Here is a 27,999-nt window from a genome sequence, read left to right on the forward strand (position 1 = left end):
TGCAGCAACGGCGGAGCAAAAGAGAAAAAGAGCTGCTGGCAGCGGTGGGATTCGAACCCACGCCCCCGAAGAGACTGGAGCCTTAATCCAGCGCCTTAGACCGCTCGGCCACGCTACCGCGGTAGCACCGGTTCTTTCGGCGCCCTATTTGACTCTGCACGACTCCGCGCTGGCACCAGGTCCGCCCGACCCGCCCGCAGCCGAGGCGGCACCGCGACAGCTGAGCTGCCACGTGGACGCCTGCGGGAGCCGGGGCTGCAAGTCCGGCAAAGTGTGACACGCATTTCAGTTCTTTGCTGCAAAACTAAAACTCAGTTTTGAAGAGTCAGAAAACAGACTTCATGTTAACTGGGCTGTTTTTCTTCTCGCTGCCTTACAGCAGCGCGAGGACTGAAAGTTGCTCAGCGCCGCCCCGAGGTCCCTCCCCTGTGCAGAACGCATGCACGGAGGTGTGCGTGGGATCTTCGCCACCGCTGTAAGGTGATAACGATGAGACTTTTTCCAAATTAAAGGTGAACCTTCTGGAAAACTCAAGCTACCTGCGTCATTTTACTGCTTTGCATTATATTGACACAGGAGCTGGGCAAGGCAGGCAAGGTCCCACCCCTCGTATTAATGATGCCCAGCCCGAGGGCCTGGCCGCACAGTGTTCTGCTCTCCAAGGGTGGATCTCTGTGCTTACCCTGCACCCAGCCCGACACACCGCTGCAAAGCAGTCAAGGGCTGGAGCCAAATCCTCCCTTTTACAACACAGGTGAGAAGTCCCGGTTCAGCTCAGCTCACCTACACTACGTGTGTCTTGGCTGTCCTGCTGCTCTCAGAAGGGAATGCAGGTCTGCAGGGAGAAGAGTGAGGTTCATGTCAGTCCCACAGCCCACAGCTGGTTACAGACAGAATTCTTACAGTGTGCTGGCTGTCTCCATGAGCTCTAACTGTTGTGCTTTCCACCATCTGCTCCAGTTACCCAGCACCAGACTTTGGGCTAAACTTCACCATTTTCCATCTTAGTAAGAATGAAGAGGCCTCTCAGGGGTTGGTTGTTCTGCTTTTTCAAGTTATACTGGAGAACAATTTCATATTGTGTAACCTATTATAGCCACATTGTTTAAACCTTTCCCATTAAAGCAATACAAGGGCAAAAAAGCAAAAAGGCAAAAGCAATACAAAGGCTCCAGTCTAAAAGGGCTCCTATGAATTTATTCTTGAAGGGAACAGGGAACAAGCCATACTGAGGATGACAGTGCATCATGAGCACCTGTCACAAAAAACTCTTTCTCCTCATATCATCCAGGCCAAATATTTCCATTCTTTTCTCAACACTGAGCAATAAAGATGGGTCTGTAACAGGGGGGCAGTTCAGTGCTTACTTCTTATCGTGTACTCATTACACTACAGAGTAACTCAACACAAAGACAACAGCACATCACCCTTCCACCTCTCCTGAAGAAAACAATTTCCTTGTCACACCTCCAGTAGTTTCCTCCCAGCTATTTCCAACTGTTGGGAGTGCAAGAAAGCAGGGATTGAACAGGAAAAAACACCACGATTTCTGGAAGCTTCTAAGAGTAAAACTGAACTTTGGAACATTTTAAGAACTCTACTGTGAAAACTGACAAAAGAACAACTTCAGTGACCAGTCAAAACGAAACCAGATGACGCGAGATGGAGGGGAATGATGCAGAAACTGGTATTTGCATGGCTGCTGTACAAAGAAGGGATTCCATCTGTTGTCCTTACCCAAGCTGTGCTCCCACTGACATTCAGAAGCACTGCGCCCAGAAAATTCCACCAGGCCTCAAGATTTATTCTTGCATTTTTAAAAAATACAGATTTTTATTTATTCATTGTGAATAGATTAAAAATACAGCATGGAGCAGTATCATTCAGAAAGTCTGTCAATACAGTTTTCTTTATCTTCAAAAGAACATCATAGAATAAATTGTGCATATTTCTGTAAACGATCTTAATTTTCAACTTCCTGTCAGCCCTCCTTACTGTACAGCTAAATAACATGATACCACCTTAGGACTGAAGGCAGTCTACAGTACTAACAAGTACTGGCAAACAAATTGTTGATCATGGTATTTTTTCACTGAGCTATGTGGACATTTACATATCAGATCTACAGAGAACTGTCAGCAATTACTGAATGTAGCAAATTAAACTACATCAAAAAGTGTCAATAATTATACTCTAGTCCTTTACTTACATATTTTGGACGGTTGCATAAAATCTCTCCTCCCTGCATGTTGGTGGGGTTGTTGCATATATGCTTTCTTCTCAAGAAAACCTCAAACTCTTGGCACCAACACCTTACAGGGAAAACAAAACCTTTTGTCTCCACTGGTTACAACACCTTCACTGTAGGTTTTGCACAAAACACTCACTATTCAACCACCTTCAGAGATGAATGGCACAATCGCCTTTCAACACCAAGTAATAATTAAACAATATGGACGAGCAAAAAGGCCACATCCAAGAGGCTTTAGACACTCAAAACACAACTTGGATAGGCACTTAAAGCATCCACTGATGGTTGCAGTTGTTATTAGCATCATGTTTCGACACTGTTTAACAGCAATTTCAAGTCCATTTGCCAGAAAGAGTAAATGGGGAATGCAGCTTCGAGGCCCAGTGACAAGCACACTCATTAAGGAAAGGAAGAATGAACTTCTCTTTCCTGAACAGTTTCTAAATTTTACAATAGTCCTTGTATATGCACGCAAGCAGCTCCACTGAAATCAACTGCATCAACATGCAGCCTGTTCAGTTCTACCCATAAAAGCTCAAAAGCTTTGCTAAAGTGGGGCTGGCTATGCATTACAGACACTCAGCAATTCCTAAGGGCTGCCCCTTCTCCATCCCAGGAAATGTCCTCAGGAGACTGCTGCACCAACAAGCCATAAAGCTTTTGTGTTAATCTCCTGCAGAATGACAGTTAGCCAAGGTAAGAAACAGCAAGAGCTGCTGTGTTCTCTGTGAAGCACTGCGGTTTTTAGAATAAAATACTGGATTTGGGGAAGAAAAAAAAGATCTCCGTGCCATGATAATGCAACCACCACCATGTATAGCATAAGATTATGCAGACAAGATTCAGGAATTCAAGTGTTTGGGGATTATAATGTTTTCTCATTATAATCAGCAATTTTCTGAAACTGACACTTAAAACCATTAAACCATTTTTGGTCTCTTCTGAAGAACAGAGGCCTTCTAGAAACTATAGGAGATGATGCTAAAAGTCAGGTGAAAACTCCCCAGTGCTAATACCATGGAAAACAAGCTTTGTACCGTATGGTAGTATTGAATAAATTACCCAACATAATCTGGAAATTTACATATATACTTGCATATATCCTTCATCAGTCAGCTCAAATCTATCAAAGCATCACGTGAAGTTACTATATGAACCATAAGAGAGCAGATAAAATACACAAAGCCATTTAAACCAGGTAAATTATTTTCTATACATAGATATAGGTAAATCAACATCACCTAAGTTTTACAAATATCCCTCTGGAAATGCTGGGTATTGGTACTGGTATTCTCATTTGAAGTGAGATGTTCTCGCTTTGCTGAGAACTGAGATGTCTCTGTAAAATTAACTATATATTACCCATGTAGTACAGATCATGCTACTGTAAATCACTGGGCAAAAACTACTACATGAGATCAGTAGAATTCTACACAGTGAGGTTGTTATATTGTACAAAGTGTGAAAATAAGAGAGGTAGCTGGATGCCTCACCTCCTTAGGATCACTGATGTTTTTCTGATGATAAAACATGCAGTGGTGGCAACAACACATATTCCACCCTGAATAACCTCACTGTCATTCTGAAGCCTTTTTTCATCCCCCTCTCCAAACTCTAAAGACTCTATCTAAAATTAATTTGAGAATAAACCAGCGTCCACTGAAAGAATGGGACTAGTTACTAGGAGGAGCTGCATGCTTTACGTGCTTATACTGCACATTTACATTTACATGCAAGTTTGGTGTGATACACCAACAATGAAGAAATGCTGTGAATGTAGGAAAGTTTATTTATCTTGTATGTGGGGGAGAGAAGAAAAATGTAAACACACTGAGCAGTAGCTGCGTATAAAGCAGGACATGTGAAACCCAAGCAGTCTTCGGCTTCACTTTTCATTTAAAAAAAAAAAAAAAAAGAAAAATTAAAAAAAATTTAAAAAATCAGCCTCCTCTGTTCTAACAGTTAAAAATATAGCTATATAAAAGGTCCAGAGTGTCTGTTCTACAGCTTTAAAACACTTGACTGAAATACGCTATAGTAACCTACATCCCAGCTGCATTTGTATTTCAAAAGAAGTTAGAAAACTAAAGTACAAAAAACTGCTAACGCCACAAAAATATATCTTTTTAGCTGCAAACATAGTAAGTCTTTTAAAAAAGTTTATCTACAAGAACTGCTTAATTGCAGTGTCATTCTTCCATCATTGCCCAAGCCTCTTCTGCTTTCTGGTAGTACTGATTTGCCAGTCTGCCCTTCATTGCTTCCATTGCTGCTTCTGCTGCTTCTGTGTAGAGATCACCTGAGGCAGGAAACAGTATCAGTGACATTGACAAGCTAAAGGCATCTCTCTTTATCATGAAGCAATTAAAGGACAAAAAGAGAAACTGGGTTCAAAATACAGGGCCAGATCTACGGGTGCAACTGGGTATTTTACTACTGTTAGCAGAGTTACACATCAGCTGGGAATCTGGCTTTCACTCTTTAAGTTCAAAGTTACACATCTGGCTGCCGATGGCTCTTCAATGTATTTACAGTGACCATAAAATGGAGGAGCCCACAGGACCCTACAACAAGTTAGTATAGATTTATATGCCTAACATACAGCTTACATAATAACTAAGACAGCACTGCATAGGACCTGAAGTTATGGGTGTAACTTAAAATACAAGCAGCAACCTGCAGTTCAGTGGCCTCACAGGGAGTGAAGGATAACGTTAGCTTCTTGGTGTGCCACAAGACTGGAGCAGGCACCACCCACTACCCCTGTTATCAGCAAAATCTTTTCCCACCCCCTCCCCCCAGGATTTTCAGCCTTACATCACTCACTGTCATTACAACTTCAGGGTACCAACCCTCTGAATGCTTTATAGCTGAACAATGCAACGAAACGCATTTTTTAGGTATGTGAAAAAAAAGCAGAATTACTGCTTATAGAAAAAAAAGTGGACTCACCTGATCTCTGTGGGTCCTTGTCCAGGTGGAACCCTCCTGTCATTAGCATCTCTGCTTCCCTGGCCAGGAGCAGATACCGGGGCTCATCCTGAGTGCCATCATATTCACCTCCCTCATCATAGTCAGTCATGTTCAGGGCAGCATTGTACCAGTACAGAGCTTCCTTCCAATCCTGTTCTCTGGTGTTAAAGAACATTTAGAAGGTGGTTATCTTAGAAAACAAATATACCTTGCACTTTAGATTCAGAATTCAATTTTGCACTAGACTTTCAGAGCCTTGATGGTCTCCAAAAACACAAATGTTTTCACACAGGCTCACTAACTCTGCATTGTAGCACCAGATCACTCTATCAGGTGAGGCTGGGGTGACTTCATGGAGAAGTTATCAAGCTAAAGCGTCTTGATGAACTCCTAAGTGAGCTTTCATTACTAGTTGCATGCTTTTGGTCTTATAGCTTAATAGCTCTTCATGTAACAGAAGATGTGCAGCAATTATAATACACAAATACAATAAGTGTAAGTTAGATCACTCAGTCATGCACAGTACCTGTCCGAACCAAGATTGACACCTGTATCGTATGCTCTTGCTACCAGAATCATGGAAGGCCGGTCTCCAGCTTCTGCTGCTCTCAGCAAGTAATCAAATCCTTTTTTTCTGTTCTCCTTTGTGTCCTAGTAAAATAAAGAAAACCTCTAAAATGAATGTTTTTAAGTACAACCACTCTTTCCTTTCTCTAACACTACATGCCTATTTTTCTGTAGGTTACCAATGGCTGCAAGTATTGAATATGTCTGAAAAACAGGCTCCAAATTGCTGAGTAGATGAATAATAAAAGTACTTTAAAAACTTCCTAAAGATACACAACGATTTGCTGGCAATAGCAACAGGCAGTGGTTTTGGTGCTTTGTCCAAGTCCTTAACTACAAAGTCATTCATCTTCTCTGAAAATACTACAGAACACCTAACCATCACTTTGTCTCCATTTCCTCCTACTCTCATTTTTCCATAACGCAATTTTGGATTTTGAAATTTTCTTTCCTTTTTCTTGTTTACCTCTAAAGTGACCTCGGAAAGAATGTGATGTGGCAGCTGAGAGCACATGAGTCCTAACCCCACAATGGCTTCCAGCTCCCCGCAGTCTGCAGCGTGCTCCAGGTGGAACAGGGCCGACTCACGATCCCAATCCTTGTCCTTCTCACAGAAACGCCCAGCCTCATGGTAACGAACCATGGCCAGATGAACCTAGAGCACAGGAATGCAGGAAAGATACACAGGTTTAAGAATAGATCTGGTTCTTCAGAAGCCACTGCCCATACTTCACTGAGGCACAAGAAATACCTCACTGAGGTGACTACTTAAAGTTGTGTACGTTCCTGCAGAATCAAACAGCAGAATCCTTCCCAAAGGAGCCCAACTACTGCAAGTCCAAAGGCAGATGGAATGCATGGAACTTAGACATCCCTCATGAAATATGATTAGGTGACAGAAAGCATTACACACCTGCCATTTATTTTCACCTGCATGATTAACTCATGCGGGGAAGCACCCATACACAAATAAAAATACACTTCTTCCATCTGGAAAGAAGAGTTACCAAATCCATCCTACCTTCCCAAGGATTGACTTCCCAATTTTCTTTTCAAGTTCTAGTGCATTGAGCCTCTGAATTTCTTGAGCAACGCAGGATGGTCTGTGGATGTGGACTCTGGAAGAATTGTAGAGATTCCATTTCTCCACACTTACCTGAAATATGGAACATAACACCAACTTAAAACTTCCATACTATTCATTTTGATTGCCATTCAGAAATCAAAGCCTCTATTGATAGTATCACTGACCAGTAACTTATTGTTCTAGAAACTAGTTACAATGGGCTGTGTTTTATAAAAGCATACAAACAGGTCTGTTCTTCCCTAGTTCAATTACATGTACAGTGATGAGAGGCACTTAAAATGCCACAGGCTTTAAAAACCTTACCCAGCTATGTATATGACACAATTTGAAAATAAAAGTGGAGAAACGAAATATCAAGTTAGGCAGAAAAAAATCCATAGAACTATGATTCTTTTTTAAGTTAGAAACCCAGGCAGTCACTAATTTACATTAGATACCAGTTAAAGAGGTGACAATTTATTTATGATGGTATTTCTGTAAGTGAAAAACAAAGACAAAAACAAAAAGGAAGAACACAGAGGGATAAGTTATTATTAGCAGAAATTCTGTAGCTGAAAAGGAAGGAAAACTGGTATCTGATTTAGTGATGTAAAGCTAAATGGTAGATGAGTGGAACAAAGGATAAGCAGAGTGGTAAACTCAGTGTCTATGAACATTTCTGCTTTGTTTACCCTTGCAGAGCTTCCCAAACTGTCTTCATCAGATTCATGTCTTCGGTTGTTGTTTGCATGGCCCTATGTTAATTGTAAAGATTTGCAACATTTAATTTAAAGCAACCAATGTCTGCAAGTTATTCCCTTATATTACTCCTATCCATGAAAACAGGGACAACAATCAAAATAGTTTCCAATGACTTCACTCAGTGATACTGCAATATAAGATAAAAAGGAATATGCTGGGATGGTAAGGAATATAGAACCACCAAGCTTTAATCCTGTGAACTAGATATTCTATGAGAACTACCCTGAGATTTCCAAGGTGACAAAAAGAGTGCTACCCTTTAAAGCAATATTTCTCTTTCTTATCTGCAAATTAAGTATCTAGTTAAGATGTTCAGGTCAAAAAGCATTTCTTTGTAAGTTTTTATTTTAAGGGAGTAGCCACCTATCCCACAGGAATTCTACTGTTGCATATCATTAACTGAGAACAATATTAAATACTGTGATACCTCAAGCCATAACAAGTAATAGAAAGTAGAGAATGTAAAGTCTGAAAGCAGTCAGACTCACAGATTCAATATGACTTGCTATTAAGGAATGTTTCTCAAGTGCAACACACTACGCTTGAAAAAAAACAAAACCAAACTCAAACCAGCAACCCATAAACCAACAATATGCAACCAAATGTGATACTTGAAATTAAACTCCTCGTTACAAATAGTGTAAAGGTGTTGTGAATATTCCCAAGATGAGTAAGTAATTTTGCAGCGTGAGGAAGTTTCTTTCCAACTGTTCCCTCTGTTCACAAAGTCTACGTCAGGATGAAAATGAGATTCTTGTATAGGATCACTTCAGGTATGAACAAAAGGCTTAATTCTGCTAAGCCAACAGTCAGGTTCTTACCTTCTCTCTATGATCCAGATCTTCTAGCTCGCTTCTCTTCTCGCTGGGATATCCACTGTCTCCACCATTTTCAAAATCCTACAAAAGATGAAAAGAAAGCATAAATTAGCATTACGCTTCATAAGGACCTCAGCTTGACACTTCCTCAGAGGAAAACTTCTGCTTAGTTTAATGAGGTATGTTGTGCGACCTCTGACAGACAGAACAAGACTTACAGACTCAGAAGGTACAGCTCGAGTCCATGTTTCCTCCAAGATGCATGATAAATTAATAAATACAAATCAAGGATGCGTATTTGATCAAGCCATGAGTTCATTTAATGTAGTTTCGAGTCTTAGGCAGTTGAAAGATAAAATAATTAATGGACAGCCCTGGCATGGTGGCTCTGGTGTAGGAAAATTCCTTTCACAAACTTACTGCAGAGAATCTCAACTGAGGAGACTAACATCCTCAGTATGGATATTTGCAGAGACCTGATCAATGGGGATTCTGTTTAGATGTCATACCACAGCTGCTGGCAAAAGTGCCTAAGGCAGGCGCAACATGCAGGCAGGGGAACAGATACATATTTTAATTCTCTGTTAAAATATACCAGATGTAAATAAATTTCTGAAGAAGAAAATAATGCTATTTCAAAATAAAATATTCTTCCTGTGTAAGAAATAACAAATTCACACAGGTAATGTGACCTGCAGCACTGAGAGCAGGCTGAGAGCCTTCATGTGCTCGTACTGAGCAAAGCCTTCTGATAGTTCTTTGAAGAGATATTCATTAAGGAACAGCAATCTCATTTTCCATTGAAAAGAACTCACCCTTTGGTTATCAAGCTGATCACAGTCCTTGTGAACCAAATTATCTACTTCATTGAACACAGGCCAATCTAGGACAAAAAAAAAGTGCATCTTATCTAAAGATAACATGCCCAAGGAGAAAATTCTAGGTGTTATCTTACTTCAATCAGTTTTTTTCATAAAAACATCCTTAAGAAATGAAAACATTAATTGTCCATACAGAAGTACTTTGACTAAATACAACATACTGTGTATTTAAAACCAACCAAATGACACAATATTTAAGAACCCTCAAGGAAGCTATGTGTGAAGAGCACTCACGAAGCATGTCCATCTTTTGGCTGTGGGGGGTTGCAGAAGAAGGAGAGCAGGGCAGAGAGTCAAATGCCACATCACTCATGCTTTCATCTCCAGAGTTCTCAGACAGGCGGGAGAGCAGGGGAGGCCGACTACCAGAGATGGTTCTCACCCTGCTGCTGCCACATTTCTCCTCTGTGCCACGCAGAATTGTCTGAGCTGATTCCTTGCAAATTAACAAGAAAATCCCATGAGTAATGCTTCACTGTGTTCTGAATATGACACGTAAGTCAACATGACTGCTCCTCCACAGGGGCCCTCCACAGAAGTAGGGGGAAAGTAAGCATATGTACATAACAACCCCCTTTGCACAGTTCTAGACCTCAAAAAATATCAAGTGCTGGCATCATTACAGCCAGAGGAAATTCTGGTTAAGAATGAATTCCATTCAAAACGTATCCCCAAGTTCCAGTCTTGCAAACATCAACTGAAGTTGAGATCAGTTGAAAGTGAGCAGTTCTATTCTTTTTTAGTTTCCACCTTAGTTTTGTGACCTAAAAAAAAAGCCCCCACGCTACTAACAATTTCAGCATTCTAAGCATTCAGATTTGGTCCTAAATATGTTTGCTTTGTGATGCTCTAATTAAAGTTACTGAATGAATTCAGAGCCAAAGACAGATAAGTACATTTTAAACTGTTGTATTTTAAAATGCAATATTAGTAATTAACGTGGTTTTATCTGTCACATAAATCATATATTTGAGTTTTATTAACAGTGCTTTTAAAATTAGAATAAATCAGCTATACTGCTTAGCTACACTTTTCATTTATTTCCATCAGCACTTACAAGCAATTTGTTACTATGATCCAAGGCATCTTTTTCTTTGGATGAAAGGTCAAACGGTGCAAGGCCCATGCTTTTGCAAATCTTGTTACAGGAATGGGAATGAAAGAATAAGGCCATACCTCGAACACCTGTGGCATTGAAAAAAACTATGAAGGGCTTGCTTGAAGTTTACATGATGGATTACTTATTAAAAGCTAGAAGTTCTAAAACATTTTCTAAGAAGCCAAAAGAAGACAGAAAGGAAACAAACAAACGAGTGAAAGTAGTCTGCAAAATCTTTAACAACTATGTATGCATGGAATATCATAAATAAAGAAAATTGGAGAGAACACCTAAACTTGATCCTGCTTCCAAGACTTGCTGTGTTCCATGAACAACTTCATGTATGGAGCTTTAACAACATGCAAGACTTACCTGTCTACATTCATCAGTGCCCACTTCTGCAACGTGGCAAGGAAATTAAAGGCCATAATTACTGCTTTCACGTTGTAGGAAACTACTTCATTTCATTACTCGTTTGGCCTAGGTGTGGGCCAGCAGACATAAGCCACAATCAGCTCCTGTTTTAAATCTGCCTGTGATAAAATCTACTAGCAACAGAAGTTCCCCAGCTGTTTCCAAGGCCCTCAGAGAAGTGCCTGCCTGCTCAGCCATGTAGCTGCTATTCAGCAGACAGCAGGAAGAAAAAAATACGCAGCCAGCAGCTCAAGAAACAAGATATTGTTTTTACCTAGGTTGCCATCTCCAAAATCTGTACCACTCTCTGTATGGATTTGAGGGTCTGTGTAAAGATCTCCAACTCCCTGGATATCGACAATAATGAGTTGATGTCCTGAGCGCTCAAATGTGAAGTGACTGAAGGCCTGCAAAGAACACAGATGTCTGAGAAAACTCACCCCTGAACTACCAAAACCAGCAACACTTCCTCAGAAATTACAGATACTGTACTAGTGAAACAGACCTGGTAGGAGCGTCATGATGAAAGCAGTAGGAGACTAAGAGGATCTTACAGAGTTTTGGCCCTGCATAAGCCTGGCGTCACACAGATTACACTTGGGCAGAAATTCTGGCTGACTGGCTCATGTGCAACCATGCAAGTCAATCAAGTGGGATTTTGCCCCCGATCTTAACCTGGAGGGCATAACAGAAACACTAGCAGTTCCTCATAAATTGTTTTACTAATTATTGCCACTCAGGCTGCATCAAAATACCCAATATCCTATGCAGTGGCTAACTAATTTTTTTGATGGGGAAGAAGTAATTGCTTTCCAGGGTCCAAATGTGGATGAAAATTTCAGACATCTGCTGAATGCAAAGAAGTATCAGCCGCCTCTGTGACACTGCTTCTCCAACCTGGCCCAACTCTAAGACGGGCTAACAGGGGTAGGAGAGGCAGGTAGAACAGGTAACAGGTAGAAGAGCAGCAAGAGAACGTGCTTTATTCCTCTTTCCAGTACAGGAAATTCTGTTTCCCATACAGTGTTGTCCCTCAGAGCTGCTAGGCAGAGGGAATAACCAGCAGCCAGCAGAGCCTGTGCAGAATCACCTCTGCATAAACATTCTGGCAGTGCCAGTGGATCTCCAAACTGCAGCTCTTGGACACTGCTTCTGCCACCAGGAAAAGCCCCACCACATTATGCAAAACGAAAACATGAGCATCCCCTGGAATTCTTTCACTACTGTGCCCACTGGGAGGCCCTCCAGAACAGCTGATCTGGCTCTATATTCATGTATCAGACAGTAAAATGTACATTTGTATGCTTTAAATGCTGTGTTCCAAGAATGAGGTATAAAAAGCCCTTTGGCAGAAAGCTGAGCCATTAGGATCTTCTGGGAAGGCCTCCAAAAAAGTACTGCCAGGCCTGGGGGAGGTGACTGGTGGTGATAAACAAACACTTTCATTGCAGCAAATCTCACAGAACACTTTGTTCCCAAACTGTGAAAATTCAGCACTAACATAAATGTCCTGCTTACACTGAGCATTGCATAAATACCTTAAAAACAGGGGAAAATGAAACTAACAGAACTCTCAGCTCTCCATAAACGCTCATTTGATATGCTAATCACTTTGTATTCTTTGTAAAGTATTTTAAAAGCTCTGTGAACTACAAGAATTCCAATCGCTTGTAATCCATAGCTGTGTTTTTATAAGCAATCTCAGATTCACCTACTCAGACACTGCAGCTGATAAAAAAGTCTTTAAGCACAAATGCAGATGATGTTTATTTGGTTGAATTAGATATCTGCCACCTCCTTTTGTGTATTACTCTGAGGTAATAGCAGACTACTTAGTTACTACTTACTACAAATTAAAGCCTGCCTTAACTCAGGAATTGTTTTACTGTCTTAACTCAGTAATTAATTAAAATTACAGGCATCAAAATTCTTAGAGGCAAAAGGCTCATGGCTCCCAAAGAGCATTAAACATGTTCAACTCCACTAAAAATCACCAGACAGTGAAAAGCAAAAAAGAACTGCTCAGCACTGAAAAAGCAGGCCCCTGGTAAGGGGAGGAGATACTGCATAAAGAGAAATTCATCTGGCATTGTACTGTAACGCCTGCAGTTTCCTTTCTTGGCAGTAGCACTTCTGGACACAGCCAACAAACTGCTCCCAGCAGACTCTATGGAAAGTGTTACACAAAGCCTCACTTGCGGAGTGAGACGAATGTTGTCATCTCGCACAAATCCAGAATTTGAGTTGTATTTGATGTATTTGCCCTCAATGTAATGTTCCACGTGAAAGAGAGGCTTTCCGGGTCTGTTCTTCATTTCGATTATACAGGTCTGTACTATGTCCACCTAGGAAGGGAAGGAAAATAAACAGTGACTATCAGAATACTGTCTTCGGATCAACGTGCGTGCGAATGCTCCAGCTGGGAGCACTTTGGCAAATAATTGCCCAGATCTGTCTGTTTAACAGAGGGATGGAGGATAAGCCATTTGCTGCTTTGGCTATTGAGGCAATTTCATAAATTAAAAGCAGTCACTTCAAAACAGTTTGTTTCTGTAAAAAAAATCCTACTGAAAAATTCTTAGCAAATGTTGGCTATTTTATTTCTTTGGAGACTTTAGGAATGTGCTGCAAAGAGTCTGTGCCCAGATACCAAAATACACAGTAACCACTGCACAACTTGTAGATGTGCTTCTTCAAAGAAGAACTGAAGACTTTCTGCCATACAGATATTTCTATATCTGGCCCACCTCATCTCTCTGCACCAGACACATTCCGAGCCCAGCATTCCTAGAACCCAGCATAACTCTCACTGTGATTACACCTTTCTCCCATGGCATTTAGAACTTGACCAGATTCTTCCCTGTGTCCTTCAACCTTTACCTCCTTTCGGTACTGCCAGACAGACAGTTATTAACCAACCCTTTTCTGGAATGCAACACACACAGTCCACGTAGTCAGAAGTGCTCACTAGTTTTTAGCTATCAAACTGTGAAAGCCCTCACAAGGAGGCACACATTTTGACCCAGGAGTCCTGTCCAATCTCACATCACAAGCAGCCTGTGGTAGAACCAAAAGCAGGACTCAAGGTCCCACAGAGCAAGGGCAGTGCCTTTCCAATCCTTTCTTCCTCTCAGTTGAAGCCACAGTAGCAGATTAAAGCTACAGCAGCAGCAGATTAAAGCAGTTTACGCACATTGATGCGTACCACAGATGGCCAACAAACAGCAGCTACTGCCTGGGAATGCAGGACAGTGCAGCCCTTCATTCTTGCATCATAATTCTTGTCTTTCAAAAAGCAGATTGGTGCTGGAGGTGCTTTTGTGCAGGAATAAAAGACCAGCTTTGAATCTTATGTGATTGTGCACATTCCTTGCAAAGAGAACAAAAGCTTCTCTCAATACCCCGAGCCTGGTCTGATGCTCCATCTACCTGGGAGCTACACACAACTTAATGCTTTGCTCTTTACATATTGTATTGAGACACCTAAAGGAGGAGGAGTCACAGCATCCAAATTATTTCACCAGTCCCTGGGTCCTGGAAGGGTTGGATTTGAACAGCTCCAGGTTCTCACTTCTTGATATCAATGCTAGAGAGGTATCCAACTAAGTGCACAAGACTTAAGCAACTACTTCACTGGAGCACTAACAGTTAAGTGCCTGCTGAAACTGCTGCTGGAAATAAATACTGTGACATCTGGTTATCTGAAAAGCAGCTGGGTAAACACCAAAAAGAGCAAAGCAAACATCATTTGATTTTGGTGTTCAGTCAACACCTGAGAAAAGTCTGACATTGACAAAGTGCCTAATTTTGGACAGCAGAAGGCAATTTTGGCAATTATTTCATTAAAACACAACTACCATAATGATGAAAGACAGCAAAAGACCATTCAGCAATTAAACATAATAGAACATGAACAACTAATCCCCCCTAAATACATTTGCAAACTATTTAACACAAGAGCAAGACTGAATTATTGCATAGCAAGACCTCTGGATGTACCTGCTTGGGTGGTTTGTGCCGGTTGTACTCTTCTCCCCAGAGCTTTGCTTCCATCTGAAGTCGGACATCCTCAAAATACACCTCCCTGCCTACGCTCTCTATGTACCGCTTGGCAACGTAGTTATAGGCAGCTTTCCAGTTCTGAGTGTGTAAGAAGTTGGACAACTTTTTCCTGAAAAATAAATCGTTTGAATTTTAAAAGAAGTCATTTTAATTCAATCTTCCCCATTTCTTTGTCTCCACTGACGAAGTCAGGCCACGAGATCAGGATGACTTTCAGTCTGGAGTAAATCTTACATCGTGTACCAGATAGATTACCTGAAAAGCAAAGCACAGGTGGGGAGAAAAGGAAAAACTAGCATTCCATATGAATGGCTGGGAGTCTTCAAAGCACGTGTTTCACGTGCCTGCTGCTACTTCTCTGAATTTACCACTTTCCTGACTTTTCTCCCACCATTCCCTCCCCCCCTCAAAAAAAAAAAATATCACAAAACACAGTATGAAGGAGTTTTACAGCCAACAATTATTTCATGTAGGAATGAACAAGGAGTGGCATTTCAAACAAGAAATGAGAGAAGACAAACCTCTCCTAAGAGAAGAGCAAAGTGCTGCTTTCTCAACACACAACGGTGATAACTACTCAGTATCGTCTTCTCCAAGGAGAACTGTAGATTACCCTTTTTGCCCTGACTCCAGCTTCTGTTGAAATGCAAATCTCTAATCCACAGGTCCCTCAAGAGTGAAGAAAAAGACCTCCTATAGGGTTACACAGCCACTGTGACACAGGCCTTAGAAGGAAGGAGCAAGTGAGCTAAGAATTACAGGCAGAATTTGAAACCTGTCCAGATCTCTTAAGAAACAAACTTTGCTGTATAAAACATTTTATGTGCTCTTCTAAAGCCAACACTCCCTGAAGTTTATTGAACTAAGCACAGCTAATGCCATCACTGTAATGATGAAAGACCTGCATAAATCTACAGAACTCCAGATGGGAATTATCAGTGCACCACTGAGATTTATAGACGATTTAGGACTAGGAAGATGACACATAAATTACATTTTCTTTGTGCAATAGGTTAAACTGCAAAGATAAATCTGTTCCTGTCTCTACTCAAGATATTCCCTAATGTGAAATTTGGTCATTCAGAAACAAAAACTAAAAGCAGAGTCAGCAGATCAAGATTTGTTACTTCCTAGGCTTCTCTACTGCTTATCTACGTGGCTCTGCAAGCATGGAGCCACCAGCATGAATCCATTCAAAACAATGAAGAACTGAATGACTGAGGGGTTACTCTGTCCCTTTTTCCTGAAGTTCAAAACAGCATGTTTTTGATATTCAGAAGTTTCTCTTCCCAGAAATGAAACCAGACATGAAATACAGTCTCTTTAGATCCTGCAGCTGGAAAGTGGAGAGAAGAACCTAAAAGTGCACATGTACATTCTCCAGGAAAGTCATATCCAGAACCTGAAAGGACAGGGTACTTTTCTAGGACAGACTCATTTACAGGTAAGTGCTGATGCCCATAGACATATTTCCTAATATTCAGAAGGCAACAAAATAGTTCCTTTTGCCTGTCCTCACACTTCACTGTTCTGGAATGAACAACTGCTAATGTTCAAGCTCTGTCTTACTCAGAACAAGATGTCTGGTACCCGTGATCCAAAGGAAACTCTGGGAGGACAGCCTTCTTTACTAAAGAAGGCCTTTTGAGTTGAGATCACATGAACTCAGCTATTCTTCTCCTTTTTTCTGTGCCCAAATATGGGCCTGAAGATGGCCTTCAGACTGAACACCAAATTTAGAGATAATACGGCATACTTAGAACCCAATAAAAATGAAACAAAGCTGCTGCTTCTGTATTTTTATGAATATTTTGCCTCCAAGAGATGGTGGAAATAGCATGAATTTATGAACTACTAACTGACAGTATAACTTGCTGGAGCCAGGCACAACTGCATGTTATCCATGCCACTGTGGTTACAGTAAAGGCTGTGGGTTGGCTTTCCAAAGCAAGCTCAGTGGATACATGCATCACACTTACTTAAGAGAATGATCTGCTTTGTGAATCCCACTCCGTGTGCTGTAGCTGAAGTTGCATAAATAGGAGTAAAGCCCTCAGCTACACCTTTTAGAAAAGCAAAGTGGGGAGCTGCACTTCGCTTAGATGCCCCATCTGTGAGAAACTCCAGTCACCACAGAGGAAAATACTGCAGTAAAGATAAAGCTAGCAAACACTTACGTTCTGAAACATTCTCGCATTGCTCCACGGCCAAAGGGCTGGGGAAAAGGAAAAAACAAACCCGTCACTGTCATTTTCACAAAGTTCATTTCTAACCAGTAAGAGACACAACAATGCCCTCCTCCCCCTTATACCCTGGAAAAAGTAGTTCTCAGATAGGCTCTATAGCACACCCACATCCACAAGGAAAACTGAAAACCCACCATCCACTTGAGTCAGTACTTTGGGGAAAAGAAACACAGAGCAAGGTGATTCCAACTCATCGCTAATCATATGATTTAGCTGCCAAGTGACAGCAGCTTCTACCCTCACATACTGAACATAAGTAGGCCTACTGCCAGGCAGAGATGAGGCCAGCAGGAAATGGGAGGGCTGAAATGGGAGAGATCTCTGGGAAAGAAACAAATGCCTCTTACAGTGCTGATGGGGAAGGTCTGATTCCACGTTCTACTGTTCTGGGAAGAAAAGTGTGCTGGGATACCAAAACATAATGCATGAGCCAGAATAGAAAAGAAAGGAGAAAAGAAGCATCAAAGCTTTTATGTGAAAAAAAAAAAATCCTGCTGCCATTAGTCAGTACTAAGAAGGACACAATAAATTTGAGTGCAGACACAATAAACACGAAGGGCAGTGTGATCTTACTTGTGAAGCCATCTTGATGAGAACTTCATCTTCAACCCAGTCCCCAGTAACTGCATTGTACCTGCAAAACCAGAAGTTGTGCTTCTTAAAAGTAACGCAGAACAAACCAAAATCTTCCCATTTTCACCACCTATGCTTCCTCATCTCTAATTAATTGCTTGAAAGGCCTGCTGCCATCCAATATAACTTCCATTCCTCCTACCATGCTCCTGCCCTCCTTCCATGGTTAGTCCTTCAAGTGAGAAAGAAATTTATCCCTCTTCAAATGGACACTGAATCCTATGGATGATAAACAGACTCTGCTACCAAAGCTCAAGTTTTGCAACAATACAAAATAGGCCTCATCTGCTTTGGTAGTAAACCTCCTCTGTGATGCCTAGGCAGCTCACTGGGGGCACAAAGAGCCCTACCAACTCTACAGGCTATGGCTGTGACAAGCAGAGGGGCGTAACACTGCATCACGAGAGAAGCAAGTCTCTGCACAACCCCATGGCAATATGAACCATGACTCCAGTTTCTCCTCACCCCCTTAACTCCCAGTACAGTAAAACCAAACTGAAAACCAAAGGAGCTGAGTCACCAACACAGGATTATTTCCAGCCTGACTCCCCAGCCCTGCACCAAGTATTTCATGCATGTATACACTTCAGTTTCCATTACATATCCTGTACCGCCCCTGCTTGCAGCAGGCAAAAGAGAATTAGAAACAGAAATACTCAAGTCATCTCTTTTCCATGGGATATTTAAGCAGCCCTAAACCTGTGTGCAAACTGTTTCAGGTGAAATAGTGTGGCAGATCAGGACCAGATGCAGTCCATGGAGAAAGACAGTGCAGAGCGACAACATCATGTGATGGGAAGGGAGGCCTCCCCAAACACTGATGCTCAGGGGTAATTAGCTGGCCTCTACCTCCTACCCATTCCTCCTAGAAACCTGTGTCAGTGGGGTAAATGTTTTGGCAAAGCCTGTGCTAAAGCACTGAGAATAGCTCACAAGGCCAGACTGGGTTTCAGCACGTACACCACGCTGAGCTATTCTGGGCTTTGTAAGGATGTGAATTCCAGCCACACGCAGCAACACTGCACAGATAAGCAACACTGAAACTGTTACTTTGGGAAAGGCACGGAATGTAGTTTTTTTCCTAAGTTATTTAAGTAGCTTGCAATATAGATATAAAATACTATGAAAAAACTCTCCTCCTTTATTGGAATTTATTTCCTTATTAGATTAAGTTTACAGAATTAATAAGACGATCAGAAAATACTTGTTGCCTATCTGTACGGTGAAACTGCTTAGGTGGTAGAGGGAAAAGAAGATAGTGGTTTGCTGAAAGGTTTAATTGTCTGACTGCATGCAGTATTTATGTACTGCTGGGAGATTCAGTTAACACACTCATTTTGGACAACACTGAAAGGTCTTCAGCCATGTAATTACACGCACTCTATACCACACCAACACAGCCCTTGTTTAAGGCATCAGATTCTGTTTCATTTCAGCATTAAGAGCAAAAAACCCCCAGACCTGTAGCGAGTGCCGTGTTCTGTCTCGATGTCCTCAAGATGAAATTCTGCCCAAGGATCAGGCATGTGCTTAGCTTTCTCAATAGCATGTTTCCAGGTTTCCTGAAGGAGTTGCAAACCAGTAAATTATTTACAGTCAGCAGCAGCCCATGAGAAGGGCATTTTCTAGAGAACGCAGGGATCTCAGTGTTACAAGGAGGTGCAGCTGCACTGCTCCCCAAAGCACTGCTGACAATGGGAGCAAGATATGGCAGACTTCCTCCAGCATTTTATTTCCCTTTTTTCTGTATTTGGTACAGAAGATCACCCTGATATTTTATAGTTTCAACTATTATGAAGTAGGTCAGAAATACACTGCATCAGGTTTCATTTCAATTCCTACCATCAGAAAGTTACTGAGAACAGGTAATCTGGTATAGTATACACCAAATAGAACTAGCAAAAATTGTAACTGGCAAACATCCCTCATATAGAATATAAATAACAATGCCACACCTAAATGATATGAATTCCCTTCTGCTTTTCTATCTTTCTGTAACTAAAAGCACTTGCTGGCAGTATAAGCATAAAAAGAGCATTAGCAATAGAGCAATATGAAGGAGGAAAAACAGTGTGATAATCACCAAAGCCTGCAAACTGTGCTCAGTGTAAGAAACTAGAAATTGGCATGTTGTAAAAAATAGGTTATCGTAACAATTCCAGACTAGTGACTATTTCAATCCCCATCAAGTCACCTGCAAAAGCTGAAAGGAATTTGCTGGAATTTAACATCTTGCTCTGCCAGCTCTATCAAATTAATTTCTCTCAACACTTTTATTACTCTTTTTATATTGTAATGCTCCTAAAGAACCAGAGCCACAATCCTGTAATGCCTTCTGCTAGGTGAGCAGGAGAAAGGGATGCTCTGCTCCCTTGGTCAAACAGCACCTCTGTAAGTGAGGAAATACCACCCTCAAAGACTTTGATACTGCCTCTGAGACCCAATTTCAAATATGCAGAAACAATTACAATTTTTACAGTTTTATTTTTCCACTTTGTATTTAAATCTCAGCCAAAACTTTCAAAAATGCTGTATAAAATTATTTCAGCAATGATATCAACAAGTATGGCCGTGTTTATTTAGGCAGTAAATCAGCACACTCTAAAAATTCAAATATCTCCTTTTCCACCAAGAAAACCATGAAATGAACACAGAACTATAGTAAATAAAGTAAGGTTAAAAGACTCAATGAGAAAAAAGTCTTTCTGCATGTTTTTTAGCAAAAATGCTGTTGCCTCAGATCATGTAATGATGCACATTTCATACAGGTCTGAGCACACCTAACCGTGTATGCAAAGCATAAGCAGGGACAGACACAAGAATTAGGTGGCCCCTTACCTACCTCAAACCATTTTCAAGTAGGGTGCCTCTCTAAAAGGTAATGTGTCCATGATACATAGAAATGATTTAAACAAATGAGTTTTGTGCTTGATCTTGCAAGGTGCTCTGCATACAGCTCTGTTCTAATCTTCAAATGAACAGCAAGTTGGATGTTGTGTAAATGTACTGAGTGCTGTTTTCCTCCAGCATATGGCTGCCATACAGACCAAGCAGACAGCTTGCTACTATTCTGTTGTTGCCCACAGTAGGAAATACGGTGAAGAAACAACTGCAGAGGCATGCTGTAAAGGAAGTGCTAATTCAGGGCAGAGAACAACAGGTGAGTACTGTTTCACTGAACAGCTATCTTGATCACATATGGGCTGAGGCAAGCAGTTCTTTCAGAAAAAAATAAATCATGAACAAAAACAGGCACAGAAGGGGAAAAAAGGACAAAAAAAGTTATGCATCTATTAGATACGGTGTTCACATTGTTTTAACCTACCCGACTACGGTCAACCACAGAGCCGTGCTTAGAGCGATGCTGTGTGTCACTCTATAGGGCGCATAGAGACATGAAAGTAGGAAAACACAGGTGATAAGTCAATTGATTGACAAATAGCCTCCTCTCTGTTAATTAAAAAGAAGTTTTTTCCACTTAAAAGCCGCTCTTAGACTGAATCCCTCATTTAAGTTAATTCTTAGAACATCTGTCAACAAACCTGTTCAAGCTGGCAATTTTTTCAACAGGAGTTAAGAGTCTTGCTCAGTACCTAGCAAATTAATCACTGCTAAGGGCTGTCTAAAGGCACAGCACTGGCAGTAACTGTTCCATCTCTGCAGTTCCTTAGCAATGCCCCATGCTGCCAGCAGCCCTGGTGGAGGTTATAAGGTGCTGTCAGCCCCGGCTGGCTGCTTCGTTCTGTGTCAGAAGTCACCATTTCTGTGACTTCAGCAATGTTTGGAGAGCTGCCTGCTCCACATCTGATCACGTTTTATCTGTGCTAGAGCCAAGATACCAAAGCAGGCCTTGCAAAGCCCAAAGCACAGCACACATATTCTGCTCTCCCTACTGCAGGACATAAGCTTATAGCAGAAGCAGCACGATAGCTTAGGAAAGAGGAAATTAATGCAGTTTAAATCCTTATCAGTTTCATCTCTGGCCACGTGACTCAGAACTCCCACACATATGCAAACCCAGGGGCAGGTTTTTACTACAGAACTAATTACAGACCAATCTCCCCACAGGTCTTAACTTGTCTAGCCTGGCACACATTAAGATCTGTTCCATTGTCTATACTAAATGTTTCACTCCTCACATTCTTTACAAAATGTACATTCTAATGCTTCTCCCAACTAGCTTTCGCAAAAACCTTACTGCAGACAAAATGGTTTCACTTTTGATGGATTATCTGTCAGCTGACTTACATAAAACCTCTGGTATCTCTGCAGAAACAAAGCATGCATTAGGCATAACTGAGATTTCAGAGTATCTATTAAATAAACAACGTTAACATTTTAATAAAGGGTGCATGAATAAAACTCTAAACCTTAGTCTAGAGAAAATCTGAGGGCAGTTCCAGTTGAGCATGAGCAGTGCATGCTACGGGTACCCAACCATGCAGTGCCTGTCACGTCTGGTTTTGAGGCTTTGTCTCCTGGGGATTCCCCTCCTGTCCTAAGAGGGACAGTCTGCAGTTCAGTGGCAGACCACCTGCTTCATGGAATTAACTGCAGGTCTGGAGACAACAGACTTGCATGTTTTACTGAAAAGCATTAGTTTAAAGAAACAAAGCAGTTACAGAACATTTCCCTCTCATGCCACCTATGCAAAATCCAAACCTTACTGAAGGCTGCAGTCAGTACTTACCTTGTAGTTAAAGGAGTTTCTAGGAGAAGAGCTAGAACTGTACTGCTTGGTTTTGGCTAAGTTGCTATAATAACTGTCAACTTTACTACTGGCAGACTTGTTAGAAACTGGATCATCAGTTATTGGGCAGATGTAATAGTTGTCTTCATCATCACTGTCTGCATCCAGGTAATTTCCAGAGGTCACTTCGGTCAATCTAGCATTATCAATCCCTTCCATACGGAAGATAAGGTCCTCGTCGGCCATGGCTGTGGGAGGGCACTTTAACTCCTGCACTGAGGGAAGCAGTTCCAGCGCACATGCAGGCAGAGGGGAGAACCTGGGTGAGAGAGAGAAGGAAAAAAAAATTAATGAGCCATTATTCAAAGAACAACCCTACTGGAACTGCTCACTGGCCAATAAATAAATGCCATCTGCATTTGGCTGTATAAAAGCGAGCCCTGAGTACCTGTGTGAGGTTTTCAACTCCTCAGTGCTAGATCTGGGTTTGCAGAAGGTAGAGGCCTCTGGGAAGGCTGTTTTAAAATGGCTACAGGACTGCCAAAGTAAGATCAGCAGGCAGTGTAACCCCGTGAGACTGCAGGGACTGCACACTGCCCGCTGCTAACGTTTGCTCACATTCCCAGCTCATCCCCTGCGTGTTTTTACCCTTCACCATCTGACAAGTGGAGTTTCACAGCACTGATCTTCAGAACTCAAGGGAGCTGCGCCTCACACATTACATGGCTGAGTCCTCATTTTTTAGGACATCTCTTACTAAGGATATTGAATATAAAGTTAACATACAAAATTAATAGCCAAAGGAGTTTGAAAGCATTACTAGGACAAGACAGAAAATTGCCCACAGCCTTGCCAAGACTTAAGCAAGCATTAGCTCCTACCCACCAAATGGCCCGAAGGGTGAAGCACATTGCCAGGATAGGACAACCCTGGGAGGACAAAGCACAGAGGAGGCCAAGGAGGGGGTGCCTGGCATTGAACCCCACTGCTGCCAAACGCATTGCAGGTCTGGCAGTCTTCTGTGCAGCCCACCATAGCAACCCCGTGTACATGTATCTCCATTCACCAAAATAAGGGCTTCCAAATGACATGAGGAGCAAAGGGTAAAAGGAAAACAGTAACTTACTCTGGAAAGCCTACAAGAACAGATCCCGCTGCATTTTCTTTTATTTGAAAGGTACAGATAAATCCAGCTGCTTACATGATGATCAACAGCAATTGGTATATGGCAAAAAACATATTACATTTTGAAGGCTTACAATTGATTTAAATTCACCATAGCAATGCAATTACCCTACCAGTGCTCCCAATACCTCCACGGCTCCCTACCACAACATCAGTGCCTTCCTCCCCACTTGGCTCAATCCTTTCTAATGATTTGCATTATTTTAACAACCCAGATAACTGCAATCAGTGGAGCAGAGGATTGTTTGAAGCACATTTCCAAAAACCCTGTGGAGAGAGCAGAGCCATACACAACTGGAGCTGGGCACCAGCCTGCAGCAAATGCCACGGTCCTAAAGTTCATCCTCTGCCTTGTACAGATCAGGCAGCAGCTAGAATTACAGCTGAGCTATTTCCATCACATAGAGCTCACATGAAAAAACACTGTCCTGGATTAATGGTTCTTGTGCTTAACAAAAAGAGACAGCTCCGTAACCTCAGCTTTTTAGTAGCTCCCTGGACTGTAAGAGAAAAGAATAGGGAAGGTTTGGCTTCCCCTAGGGCCAAAATGAACTAAGCAAAATGAAAGTTTAAAAGATAAAAAATAAAATCAGATATGCAACAAGGCAGAACACACTCACTAAAATATGCTCTAGTTTTTCTAAGTCCGGGAGGTGACTTGTATTTAGATAAGGCCTTTTGACACATTAAGCAGTGTTAAAGACCGCAGGGAGTTCCACAGCAGCACCAGAGGAGCCGCCCTGCAGCACGGCCCACCTTCCCACACAGCCCTTCCCAATTACTGATGTCACTTTCAGTGAGACAGAGCATTTGGGATGCACAGCTCCACTGGTGCAACAGCCACGTAATATAAAAAAGGCGAGGTGAGTCATGAACGTGTTTTTTCCTGGAGCTCAGGCTCCACCCCAGCCATCTCCCCACGGCTCCGTGCCCAGCAGCCTCTGCCCATGCAGTGGCGATGATTCATCAGGACCGAACACAAGCGCTGCCTGCAGCTCACACGCTGCCGGCCACACGATGTGCATGGCACCATTCTGGCGAAGAAGGAAGTGGCCACTTTGCATACCTGTCACATCTTCCCTTCCACCTCACAGTATGGCTTTAGCCAGGCAGATTCCAGCACACGGAGGTGATGGCTGCAGGCCCTGCAGTACCGCAGCAGAGCACCTTCCATGCAAGCGCTCGTTTCCGTCCATCTCCTGCAGCACAGCCACATTCACATGTTGGGATGGGTACCCTGCTTCCCAGGGAGTATTGTGCCCAGGCTTTGCATTGCTTCTCTTCACCTCAGGCTCCAGGTGATCTCAGTACAAGTGCCCTTTCACCTTCACTCCTGCTCTTTTCCACTCATGCTACCAAGCACATATCCACGGGGCTGCTGAGATATTGAGGACAGCATGAACAGCCAGACTGGGCCACTGCCATGGTTCATCTAATGCCAGTGAAACCATCTCTCTGCCATGCACATTTGCTATTTGTTTCCTCTGTCAAGAGCGCAACATACAGCCGATTGCTCCTGGACTCCCTCCTGGTCTCCCCACTGCCATTCAGCACTGAGGCTGCAGCCAAACTGACCACAGCTGAACCGACAGGCGAGAACAACTCTGCTCATGGGAGCACTGGAGGCCTGGCCAGGAGCCCGTGGGCACAGCACGGCGCTGCTGCCTCCGCACAGCCTGCACACAGCAAGGCCCTGCAGGAGGGCCAGGCACTGCCTGACTCCACTGGGCATCTTCCTCCTTAAAAAGAACACTGCAGATTTACAAACGTCAGCATAGCTGTTAAACCTCCATCAGGGATTAAGGGTGCTCCCTGTGAAGTGAGCAGAGCCCAGCAGCACGCACTGCCAGGCCCCTGTATCAGTGACCATGTCCTCTGCCTCCTACACTGCCACAGCTGTCTCAGCACTTCAGCTTTAATTACTCACATCTCTCTGCTGCATGAGGAATAAGAAGGGTGAGATGACTGCAATAATCACCCAAACCTTCATACAAATTTTGCTGGCTCTTCAGATGGATACTGTGCATATACTGCAGTCAGGCCTGCCTGTTTTGCTGTCAATTTGAAGGCAAAAGTAAACCGCGCAGAGCAGCACATCCTGATTTGTTGCACACGATGCACTGCTTAGAGCTCTGAAAATGATGGCCTTCTGCACTTCCAGCACCTGGCACCTGCCGTGTTCTCAGCACCACGCAGATATCAACCTTCCTGCCAGCACCCAGCTAACAGGAATAACGCGTTTTACATGCTGGAAAAAATGGGGCAGGAAAAATCAAAGCCCCTGGAAGAGATGGAAGGCTGCCTGAACACTCAGAAAACACACCCACACATTCATTAGCGCTTCCAAAATCAAGCCCTGAAGCACACAACTTCAGGCAGACACACCTACTGCCTGGTTCTGGAGCTGCTGCACCCAACCAGTTCCACCAACCAGCCCAGAAATGACAACTCCAGAACTAAGTGTTCACTCTCAGTGCTGCTCCTCAGCTCTAGGTACACTCTGCCCTCCTCCAACAGCAACAGAAAAACCCCAGGTCCTGCAGGGCTTGCAGCCACAGGAGGTGCAGCACAGCTGCCAACAGATGGTTGCTGTGGGACAGGTCAGCTGCTGCAGGCAGTCACACACAGCAGGTGCTTCAGGCCCAGGGTGCTGGAGCAGCAGCAGTAACAGGAATGCTGCCACTCGCTTTGCAAATTGAATACTATTGCAGAAATCACTTTGTTTTTTGTCTCTCTGTTATTCTTGCAACTGTGCTTCTTGTAAAGGGCTCAGGTTTACCTTGAAAATGGAGTCACTAAATGCTGCCCTCATGTAACATGCTCTTTAAAACAGAATTCAATAATCAAATTTTAATCACACAAGCACTGCTCTAAACTGAACAGGCCTTTCTTGACCAAAAGCCCTACAAGAAACCCTGAGCCCCATTCCAAGGCTTACATTCTGCACTGCTGCATTACAGCACAAATCCAAACCATGCAGCAGCTGTTACTGCTGCTGTGCTCCCATCGTTCCGCCTCTGGTCCATGGCAAAAGCTTTCCTCGGGCTAAGTGGCAAAGAAGAGCACACCAACCCACTTTTTCTTTTAAAAATCAACCTTGTGCTATGCGATTAAAGAAGAAAATGTCAGATACAATCAATTATTAAATCTGATTACATTTCTACTAATTTTAGGCTTTTCCAATGATTGTCTCAACTATTTTTTCTTTCTCTCAGCATTATAATCAAGAGCCACGCTACCAGCACAGGGAGGTGAGTTGCAAGGACAATGCTCAATGTTGTCGAACATAGTGCATGTGCAAATACACAACCAGAGGGGAGGATTCACATCAGAGCGCTGACAAAACACTGCTTACTTCTGCAGGGCGCCTGTTGTGATGAGACAGCTGGTACGGCAGAATCCCTGAGAGAGACCCCAGGAGCCCATGGACACGCTTTGATTCTGAGGGCTCCAGACAGCAGAAGGGAGCACCTCGGATACCTTCCTAGGGCTGTCCCAGCTCTGACACAGTCCTCTGTGCTCCTTCAGCGCAGGGCAGGGACAGGGGCTGCCCCGGCACAGCCCAAACGTCTGTAGGGTCAGCGCTAAGGCGAGAACGCTCCGCTCCCTCTCCCCGAATAAAATCCCTTTGCTTTAACGCATCCGCCAAAGCCACCAAGCAGGAGACCTGCAACAGCACCGAGCAGCTTTTCTCGGAGGGAGAAACGAGCAGCAGAGATCTGAGATGTAACCGAAGGACCCCAAAGGCCACGCACCGTACGAGGCGCAGACACAGAAGCAGCGTTCCGAGGAGCGGCCCGGCGCCCGGCAGGCAGCAGCGCGGCACAGCCCGCGTCCCGCAGCGCCCAGCAGCCTGCAGCCGTTCCCACCTGCGCTGCACACGGCTGAGAGAACAGCTACAGCGAGTCGAGCTGAGCGCCCCGATAGGAGCCGGGCGAGGAGGCAGGCTTGCGAACGGCCTTCCGCTGCAGCAAGCGGCTCTGTTTTTTTACTGGGCTTTCCGTTCCGGGCTGAACAATGCCGAGGAAGTAAGGAAGTAACTGTGACTGATTTCTCCGCGGACACCCGCCCGGCGCTCCGGCCCCGCTCCGCGCTCAGGGATTCCCGACGGGATCCGCCGCCGTCCCTGGGCATCTCGAGAGCTGCAGCCCAGGACGGCTGCCCTGACCGCCCCGCCGCGAGCCCACCCGGCCGCCAAGCACCTACCGGGAGCCGCAGAGCCCGACCTGCAGCGGAGCGACCACGGCAGCCTGTGGAGCTGAGCGGAGCGGGGCGGGGCGGCGCAGGCCGGCCCTCAGCTCCCGCCCATCGGCTGCCTGAGCCGCCCCGCGGCGCTCTGAGGGCTGCGCGCT

The 27,999-nt window shown here is 43.3% G+C and overlaps 1 protein-coding gene and 1 non-coding gene across 8 annotated transcripts; both read right to left on the reverse strand.

Annotated features, from left to right (window-relative positions):
* Positions 1-36: 36 nt before the first annotated feature.
* Positions 37-118, reverse strand: TRNAL-AAG (transfer RNA leucine (anticodon AAG)). The gene has a single exon. It is a non-coding gene; the product is annotated as a tRNA-Leu (tRNA).
* A 1,059-nt stretch (positions 119-1,177) lies between these two features.
* On the reverse strand, positions 1,178-27,986 carry EEF2K (eukaryotic elongation factor 2 kinase). 7 transcript variants are annotated; one of them, XR_008205871.1, is made up of 20 exons: positions 27,854-27,986; positions 22,463-22,781; positions 21,098-21,148; positions 19,234-19,334; positions 17,713-17,773; positions 17,071-17,108; positions 14,831-15,002; positions 13,027-13,176; positions 11,106-11,238; positions 10,376-10,503; positions 9,553-9,754; positions 9,253-9,320; positions 8,441-8,518; positions 7,550-7,612; positions 6,813-6,947; positions 6,258-6,446; positions 5,751-5,875; positions 5,204-5,382; positions 2,210-2,312; positions 1,178-1,497 (listed from the first exon to the last, which is right to left on the reverse strand). XR_008205871.1 is itself a non-coding variant. In XM_052679412.1 (19 exons), the coding sequence occupies exons 2-19, from the start codon at positions 22,706-22,708 to the stop codon at positions 2,281-2,283; spliced, it is 2,151 nt and encodes a 716-aa protein (XP_052535372.1). In that variant the 5' UTR covers positions 22,709-22,781; positions 27,854-27,986; the 3' UTR covers positions 1,781-2,280. The 7 variants fall into 7 exon arrangements, 5 of the variants coding, with proteins under 5 accessions (XP_052535372.1, XP_052535369.1, XP_052535371.1 ...); XR_008205870.1 differs by lacking the exon at positions 1,178-1,497 and adding an exon at positions 3,745-4,550 and having other exon boundaries at positions 1,781-2,312; positions 27,854-27,985; XM_052679412.1 differs by lacking the exon at positions 1,178-1,497 and having other exon boundaries at positions 1,781-2,312.
* Between the last annotated feature and the right edge of the window lie 13 nt (positions 27,987-27,999).

This window comes from Tympanuchus pallidicinctus, unplaced genomic scaffold (assembly GCF_026119805.1).
Source record: "Tympanuchus pallidicinctus isolate F22 unplaced genomic scaffold, pur_lepc_1.0 scaffold18, whole genome shotgun sequence".
Classification (NCBI taxonomy): domain Eukaryota; kingdom Metazoa; phylum Chordata; class Aves; order Galliformes; family Phasianidae; genus Tympanuchus; species Tympanuchus pallidicinctus.

Coding starts and splice junctions, on each gene's coding strand:
- EEF2K (XM_052679409.1), bottom strand. CDS start 22,708: ATGGCCGACGAGGACCTTATCTTCCGTATGGAAGGGATTGATAATGCT. Junction 9,755..10,375: donor ATCATAGTAACAAATTGCTT/GTAAGTGCTGAT, acceptor TTAATTTGCAAG/GAATCAGCTCAGACAATTCT. Junction 7,613..8,440: donor ATCTGGATCATAGAGAGAAG/GTAAGAACCTGA, acceptor CAATTAACATAG/GGCCATGCAAACAACAACCG.